The sequence below is a fragment of the Alligator sinensis genome, unplaced genomic scaffold, assembly GCF_000455745.1.
Source record: "Alligator sinensis unplaced genomic scaffold, ASM45574v1 scaffold1614_1, whole genome shotgun sequence".
In the NCBI taxonomy this organism is placed as follows: domain Eukaryota; kingdom Metazoa; phylum Chordata; order Crocodylia; family Alligatoridae; genus Alligator; species Alligator sinensis.
In genome coordinates, this window is record NW_005843065.1 from 285,588 (window position 1) to 294,694 (window position 9,107).

Sequence of the window (9,107 nt, forward strand, 5' to 3'; positions counted from 1 at the left end):
GCCCCGGGCCCCCCCCCAGGCCAGTCGGGACCCCAGGCCCCCGGCTCTTGGGCGTCCCTCACGGTGGGCTCCCGGCCCTTTCGACTACCATAGTCCTGGCCCCAGCATGGGCCAGTCGAGGGTACTCTCCCCTTCGGGCTGGGTCTCTCTAGCCGCTCACTCTGTCACTGGGCCTCACCGTGCCACTACTCCCCATCCTCTCGGGGGCAACCGCAGCACCACGCCCACATCACTCCCACTCTCGGGGTCTGCCCTCTCGGGGCCCCTCACAACACTGGCCCATCTGGCCCCCCCCAACATACGCATGGGTAACCCATGCAGTGGTGGTGGGAGCTAGAGGTTAAGGCACCCTGACCCACCTTTCACTGGGGTGATAACTGGCCTGGCACTTCCTGGGGGCTCCCGCACCACTGAGCGCCCCACCAGACCACCCACTCCTGGCAGGGTGCAGTCTCAGGTCATGCCCAGGACCAGGAGCCTCCTTACCAACCCCTTGCAGCTCCCCCTTACCTCCAGGTCATTCTCAACAACCCTCCAACCAGGCAATGTTGCTGCCTCACCTCCTGCAACCAAACTGCCTTGTTTATATTGGCAGCCTAGGCCTCAAAATGGCTGCCCTAATCAGGCACCTGGAGGCTGCCAGCTCCAGGCCCTTAACGTGGCAGAGACACCCTGTGCTCTGCCACCCCCTCCACCTTGGTCCTTATCAGAAACCTAGCCCCAAATCTGCTAAAATGACTGAGAGAGTGACAATCGTCAGATTCTCCACTACCACCTTGAGCTCAGGCTGGATTCTACTCAAGAACACAAGGGCCCACTTCGCTTTGAAGAATTTCTTCTGATCCTACTAACCATTTCTATTACCTGGACATTGGTGCTATCCAATGTTCCCCTACCAAAATATAGACTCCCTCAACACCTGGTAAGAAACCACCCCCTGTGCCAAAAAGTCAATTCACACTAGAGAGCAGATGGAGGAAATCCATTCCCATTGTCCAGGAGATGCTAAAGAAGAAAGCTGCCGGGGCAGAGACAGGAACAGAACCCATGGATACTCACTCATGTCTATTATGGGAGCATCCTTCCTGACTCCTCTTGCACAGGGAAGTACCACGTTGCAGGTGAACCTTGTCCTGGTCTTCCACTGCACCAGGGTTATTCCATGGGCGCTGGTGATACTCTGGGTCCCGTTGCCTTGTGTCACAATGGCTCCTGTCTTGGCCAAAGAGCTGGTCTTCCCATCTATTTCCCAGGCCACTTGAGCACCTACTAAGCTGTAGCCCATAATGAGGCATGTAACACGGGCTGTGTTATCAACCAGGTCATCATAGGACGGCAGGGTGACATCAATGGATGGATCCGCTGAGTTACTGAGACAGGCTGAGGGAAGGCAAAGGAGTCATTTCAGTAAAGTTGACCAGAAGAATCCCCTGCCCTTTTTGAAATCTTACAGAACTGGGCTACCTTAGCTAGGGAGACAGAGTTTCCTACTTTTGTGATCTCCAAATTCTATAAGATATTAGAGAGAGGCAGAGTTTTCTTTCAGTGGCTTCTGTCTGAACTCCCCAATTGTTCAGTCTCTCCATATTTCCCTCTGAAGTGTTTAAACTGTCCAATATTTCCTCATCATTTTTTTCTACTCATTCTTCTGCACCACCTAAAGTTACTGCATCCCCATTCCTTCTACTTATCCATACCTCCCTCCTACACTTTCCATGCATCGTACCCATATTTCTATCAATCCTCCATGCACATGCATTCATCCACACAACCATGTATCCATCCACCTTCTGTGGCCATTCATTGACCCAAACATACATGCAGCATATAGCTCACCAGCTATACATCCAATCACAGTGTCTCTCTTTCTATTCATCTAAAGAGTCCATCCATTCACTTACATATATTCCAGGTGTCTATCCATCCAGCATTCCACATTGTCTCCCTTTTCATCCATCCATCTCCTCCACAGTGCCAACCATCCACATATCCTTCTATCTCTTGTATTTACATGTCACCTGTCACTTCACTGGGATAGTTTAGTCAGGGAGGATCCCACCTTCAGCAGAGGACTGATTTAGATGACCTCATGAGGCCCCTCCCAGGCTATGATCACCCTGATATCAGAGCCCAGTACCCTACCACCCTTTGGTGAGCCTGGTTTTCAGCTTACCCTTCACCCCACTCCCCAATCCAAAGTGTTGCCATCAAGACCCCTCACCTGAGCATTTGCTTATGTTGGACATCCAGAAGCCTACGTCCCAGGCAGAGTGGGTAACTTTGCATGTGTAAACATCCCCTTTATCCCAGCTCTCCCTGGTGATGTGTACTTGGCTGTGGCCTCTGTATAAGTCATCTGTGCCCTTTGCAGAGGAGTAAGGCATGCCAGGAAGGTCCTTCTTCACACCATTCACAAGCCATTCCACTGTAGCTTTCTCGGGGCTGAAGTTCATTAGAAGGCAGACCAGCTCCAGCTTCTCTGTGGAGCTGTCCTCACAAGAAGGGAGCAGCAGGCTCACCTGGGGTGGGATCAGCTCTACATGCACAAAGACAGAGAGTGGGGGGCACATTATTTTTTGAGGCAACTGCTGCTTTCTGCTTCAATTGCCATTTAGCAAAAACCTCAGATTTCTATCACGTGAAATCTCTGGAGGGAAAAATTGTCAGCCAGCCCCAAGGAACCCCCCTCCACTCCCAACACTGTCTGATGCTACTTAGGTTCATAGGAAAGTTAGACTGGAAGAGACCTCATGAAGTCATCTAAGCCAGCACCCTGCTCAAGGCAGGATCATCCATGACTAAGCCCTCCCACCCAACCATCTGTCTAACCTGCTTTTGAAAATTTCCAGGGATGGAGGAGATTCCACAACTTCTCTAGGTAGCCTACTCCAGTGCCTGACCACCCACACGGCTGTACCTGCAGTCGCTTCCTTAGCAACAAAGGGATGGGATTTTTCCAAAACCATCTAAGCCAATAATTCTCAACCTTTTTAGACATAACACCCTGGTTGAGAATCACTGATTTCAGGGATCACAATGAATGCCACTTGGGCCTCTAAACACTTTAGGCAACTGAAAATACCTGGACATTAATGCCTCCCTGTGTGTTGTTTACAGTGAGCATGTCTATATGAGACTGCTAACTTTGCACTAACCTAATAACACTGCACAGTAGCATGCCGAGCAAAACCTCTGCTAATATGCTACTGCACAGTAGTATTAGGCCACTGCACAGTTAGTGTCTGTAAAAAGTCATGTGCTGGTGCTACTGCGCAGTAGTACCAGTTACTGGACATTGATTTAGGACTTAGTTATACAAGTACTAAACTTAATGCACAGTAGCTGTGACTCTTTAATGCATGTCTAGATGCACTCAGTGTGTTTTCCCTGGTAAATAGCATAAGGCAAAGCTGGAGCTCAAGTTCTGGGGAATCCTGATGCCTGATGGAGACTTTCCTTCAATGATTCCTATCTGAGGAGGATGCAGGTGCCACAGGGAATGACACCGTATCAGAAGTAAACCCTGAGAGAGAACTCTGTGTTTCTGATGATACAACATAGGTCAGAGTCTCTTGCTATGTAAATCAGCACAGACCCATTGGATCACAACTGAATTACACTGGCTGGGGATCTGTCCCCACAATCCATTGACTTGTACATCTATCTGCCCTGGGTGCAGAACCCCTGTATGCCTGGAGACTGCTGGGAGCTGTAGTTTCCAAACAGGCCACAGTAATGACTAGAGAAGGGAAGGGTGATTGTGGTGTCTCTACCCATCCAATTAGAAGGAGCTCAAGTTGGGGATGAGGAGTAAGGCATGAAGTGGTCATTGCCCTCTGTAGAGTGGGGGCAGTGTGACACCAAGATGCCAATTAAGACCAGTGTCCAACACTCCCAAGAGATTTGGATGCTAACTTCCCAATGGAATCAGGTGCCGAATTCATCCCAGCACCATAAAGCAATATTCCCCTACATGGCCCTTCACTCTCTGCCTGAGGGTTGAATTCTACCCGACAGCCTTTGCTCATTCAATGGGCTGTAAGCAAGTTTTGCAAGTGGCTCTGCCGTGATAAGTTACCAGGACCCAAACTGTGTTGTCGACATGACCCAAATTTGTCCAGTGCTGCATGGTGAAACTTCCAAGAGCTCCTAGGGGATACAACATAAAAGGTAACAGATTCCAAAACCCCATAGGAGAAGGGAAAATCTCAGCCTTTCTATCCCATCCTCCCCATGGCACATCTTACTTGTCAGAAGGACTGTCTTGGACACAGAGAATTTTGTAGGTCTGTGCTCCACATTGCACTGGTAACCACTGCTGCTCCTTGGGCTGTTGGAAGGGATGGTGAGCTGGCTGCTCAGGGTGTAGGCTCCACTTTGGATCTGCACAGCTGGAAAAGTCTTGATCCCTTGAGTGACCTTGCCAGAATTCCACTTGACATACACGGGCTCTGGGTTATAGCCAGTCACAAGGCAAGCCAAGACAGTCTCTGCCTTAGCACGGCCATTCTCAGGAGCGTGGCAGGAGACCAGGGGGTATACGGAGGGGGCTTTCAAAGCAGCTGCAGGAAAAATAATCAGAGAGAAACAGAAACTGTCAGATACATGGAAGTATGGAAGGATGGACACACCTCATTTAGTCACACATCACACTGATCTTTTTCCTGAGAAAATAATGATTGAAAACAGAGTGTGTGACTTAAACAAGAAACTAATTCTGAACAGTTTCCTTAGAAAGAGGGGAAAAACCTTTCTTAGTCTTCATTCTGCCTTTCCAAAATAAGCAGCATGTCTTATCTAAGGAGTCGGGGGGAGGCACGTGGTTTATGAATAAGTATGGTATATCCTGAAACCCATAATGCCAATCATCCAAAATAGTCCAGTGACTCTGGAAGCAGAATGGGGTCCTGTGAAATAGTTTGGGAGGACTAGAGCCCAAGGCTCCTGGGTTCTCTCCCAGCTTAGGAAGGAGTACGAGGGTCTTGTGGGTTGCAGCAAAAGGCTGTTTAGGATTCCTGGGTTCTACACCAGCTCTGAGAGAGAAGAACAGTTTGGTGGTTTAGAGTAGGAACAGGGGGACTAGAAGCCAGGACGCCTGGGTTCTATCCCTCACTCTAGGATTGTGGTTGAGGTTTCATGATTCATCCTCCCACGTGGAGAGTTATGCACACAGGTCCCCCGAGGATTACTCTTTTTTGAGGTCTGAAGCCTCCTTGACCAAAAATCTGGCCAAAAAAGAAAACCACAAATAACTTAGGCCGAAAAAGGGGAAGTTGCAGGAATGAAAATAACCCTTAAGTTGTTTTTCTCCCCAATTTCAGCCCCTTGGGGAACACACCCATTTCTCAAATTTCTCATTCTTTCTCCCCTTTTTCAGCCCTGAACTCCCCCGAGATGGTGTCATCAGTGAGGGGGTATTCTTACTGCTATTTTGAGGGGGACATTTTCTCCCAGCCCTTCATTGGCAAAGATGCTTCAGAAGAGATGCAGAAGAAACCTAGACCAGAACTGGATCCCACTGTCTATGGCTCTGGGTTTCAATCCACCGTGAGTGATGCATTGGTGAGTAAGTGGAAGGGAAGCATCTACCGATTGCTTCCTCTTGTGTGAGTGCAGAGTTTGCCCTGACTGTGCTGAAGCCACCCTCTCTAGAGAAGTGTGTGGCAGGGGAGGGCAGCAGGACTCCTGGGTTCTCTTCCCAGGTCTTAAAAGGAAGGAGTTCAACTGGGTTAGAACTGGGGAAGGATTGAAAGTCTTTGGGTCTGGGATGGATCATGAGATCTATTGGGTTACAATAAGTGGGACTGGAGTCCAGGACTCTTGGACTCCATTCTCAGCAATGAGACAATGTGAGATGCGTCTCACTGAGCTATCAGAGACGGAGGGACACCAACAGAACTAGATGGAGCCCTGGTTGGAGTAGCAGGGGACTGTGGGTCAGGAGCGAGGGATACCAGCACCAGTAAGGAAAGCCCACATCTGTGGTAGCATGGGTGGTGGGGCTGGTGGGTCATGAGCAAGGGGAACCAGGGCTAAGACCAGAGGGAGCTGCTGTAGAGAGTGAAGGATGCTAGCAGAGATGTATGGGCAGTGAAGATAGGAAGGGACCTGCTAGCAAACCTCGAGGATCATAAGAAGAACTCTTAATGGAGAAGAATAGGGATGAGATCAACAAGCTGTGGGTCAGGACTGAGGGGCACCTCAGGGGAATGGTGGGGCTATGGGTCAGGACTGAGGGGCAATGCAGGAATTTGGGTCAGGGCAATGGCAGAGCTAATGAGGCAAGCATGGAGATAGTCTACCAGGGGTTGTGGGTCAGGAGTGCAGGCCACTAGCAAAGCTGAGCAGGAGACTTTAGGGCTAGGATAGCAGGGGGCTGCAGGTCAGGGTTGGGGGACATTGACAAATCTGTAGGAATGAGCCCACAGCTGAGCTAGCAGGAGCTAAAAATGGAGCAAGAGGGGCATTGGCAGAGCTGGGATATGGAGATCCCAGGGCTGGTGGGGCAGGTGGCTACAGGTCAGGGGTGAGGGGCATCGGCAAGGCTGTGTGGGCATCTAAGATCTGGGAAGGAGAGAACCTGTTGATGAGTCTTGAGGATCACTGGAAGAGCTCTGAATTGAGCTCGGCACTGGAAGAGCTGTGGGGTACTGGTAGCAGGGGGCTGTGAGGCAAAAGTAAGGTGCCCAAGCAACCTAGGGAGGAGACAAGCTGGGGGCTCAGCTAGCCAGGGAGTGGGATGCATCAGCAGAACTGGAAGAAGCCCAGGGATGGGGTGCCAGGGCTGTCGGTCAGGACTGAGAATGAAGCAGCCAAGCTGGGCAGAGCTCAGGGCTGGGCTAGTAGAGGGCTGCCCGTTTGGAGTGAGGGGCATTGGCAGAGCTGAGTTCAAGGTACCCCGAGCTGGTCTACCAAGGGACTATGGGTGAGGAATGAAGGGCACCAGCAGGGCTGGGGAGGAAGAATGGAGGGATAGGGTAACAGGGGGCTGCAGCACCAGGATTGGAGGACTCCAGAAAGCTGTAGGGATGGTCTCATGCTGGGCTAGCAGAGGTTGGGGGTCAGAAGTATGGGGAACCAGCAGACTTCTGGATGGCTGTTTAAGGGAGGCTGTGGGCAGGGGCAGGGGGCTATGGGCTGGGAGCGAGGGGCACCAACAAAGCAGCAGAGAAGGTCCCAGGGCTATACTAGCAGGGAGGTGCAGCTCAGGGGTGAGGGGCATTAGCAGGGCTGCAGAAGCCCAGGGTTTCAGGTAGCAGGGGGCTGCAGATCAGGAGTGAGGGAGGGCACTGGCAGACTAGCAGGAGCTTATCCCAGCACTGGCCTGGCAGGGGGGCTGCAGGCTGGGAGTGAGGGGCACCAGCAGACCTAGGAAGGAAGAATTCAGAGCAGAATAGCAGGGGGTGGTGGGCCAGGAATGGGTGGCACCAGCAAAGCTATAGGAATGGTTCTAGAGCTGGGCTAGCAGGGGACTGTGGAAAGAGAGTGCGGGGCAACAGCAGAGCTGTAAGGATTGTCCCAGGGCTGATCTACGAAGGGGCTGCAGGTTGGGAGTGAAGGGCACCAGCAGAGTTGGGAAGGAAGAATTCAGCGCTAGGACAGCAGAGGGCTGGGGGTCAGCAGTGGGGGGTATCAGCAGAGCTGTAGGGGTAGTTCTAGCACTGGGCTAACAGTGGGGTGTGGATTGGGCTTGAGGATCCTGGGGGACCCCCTACTCACCTAGCAGGGAGCTATGGGAAGAGAGTGAGGGCACCAACAGACCTGGGGAGGAAGAATTCAGGGCTAGGATAGCAAGGGCTAGGATAGCAGGGGCTGGGACCAGGATTGGGGGGAACTAGGGCTGGGTTGGCAGGGGGCTGTGGGTTGGGGGCTGCAGTGCTTGGTGACACCCAGTGCTTGGAGTACAGGGGCTGTGGGTCAGGAAGGAGGTGGGACCAACAGAGCTGGGACAAGCCCAAGGTTGGGTTAGCAAGGGAGCTGCACTAGCAAAACTGGGGAAGGGGTGCACCCAGTGCTGAGGTAGCAGGGGGCTACAGATCAGGAGTGAGGGGCACTAGCAGACAAGGCAGAAGCTGTACCTAGCACTGGACTGACAGGGGACTGTGGGTTGGGAGTGAGGGACACCAGTAGAGCTGGGAAGGAAGAGTCTAGGGCTAGGACAGCAGGAAGCTGTGAGCCAGGAGTGGGGTGCACCAGCAGAGCTGTAGGGATAGCAGGGGGCTGGGCTAGCAGGAGGCTGCAGGTTGGGAGTGAGGAGCACTAGCAGAGCTGGGGAGGAAGGGTTTAGAGCTAGGACAGCAGCTGCTGGGTGTCAGCAATGGGGGGGGCACCAGCAGAGCTGTAGAGATATTTCTAGGACTGGGCTAGCAGTGGGGTCCAAGTTGTGCTTGAGAAGCACCTGAGGATCTTGGGGAATACCAAGTTGGCCTAGCATGGGGCTATGGAAAGAGAGTGGAAGGCACCAGAAGAGCTCAGAAGGAAGAATTTGGGGTGAGGATAGCAGGGGGCTGTGGACCAGGACTTGAGGGGAACCAGCAAAGCTGTAGGGATGGTCCCAGGGTTGGCTTAGAAGTGGGGCTGTGGGTTGGGAGCCTGCAGAGCTTGGTGAAACCCAGTGCTGAGGTAGCAGGGGGCTGCAGGGGAGGAATGAGGGGCACTGGCAGACTGGATAGAAGCTGAGCCTAGCACTGGACTGCAGGGGGCTGCAGGTTGGGAGTGAGGGGCACCAGTAGAGCAAGGGAGAAAGAGTTTAGGGCTAGGACAGCAGGGGGTGGAGGTCACCAATGGGGGGGCACCAGAAGAGCTGTAGGGATAGTTCTAGCTCTGGGCTAGCAGCAGGGTGCAGACTGGGCTTGAGGAGCACCTGAAGACTTTGGGGGATACCAAGATGACCTAGAAGGGAGCTATGGAACAAGAGTGAGGGGCACCAGCAGAGCTGGAGAGAAAGAATTCAGGGCTAGGATAGCAAGGGGCTAGGGACCAGGTTTGGGGGGAACTAGCAAAGCTGTAGAGATGGTCCCAGGGCTGGGCTAGCAGGGGGCTGTGGCTTGGGAGTGAGGGGCACCAACAGAGCTGGGGAGGAAGAGTTTATGGCTAGGGCAACAGGG

At 52.5% G+C, this 9,107-nt stretch overlaps 1 protein-coding gene across 1 annotated transcript in view; it reads right to left on the reverse strand.

The window, feature by feature from the left end:
* LOC102370271 overlaps positions 1-9,107 on the reverse strand; it is a 19,699-nt gene that overhangs the window by 8,600 nt on the left and 1,992 nt on the right. Inside the window, 3 exon segments of the mRNA XM_025193538.1 lie at positions 1,060-1,380; positions 2,222-2,536; positions 4,248-4,562. Coding sequence (XP_025049323.1) covers positions 1,060-1,380; positions 2,222-2,536; positions 4,248-4,562 — 951 coding nt within the window.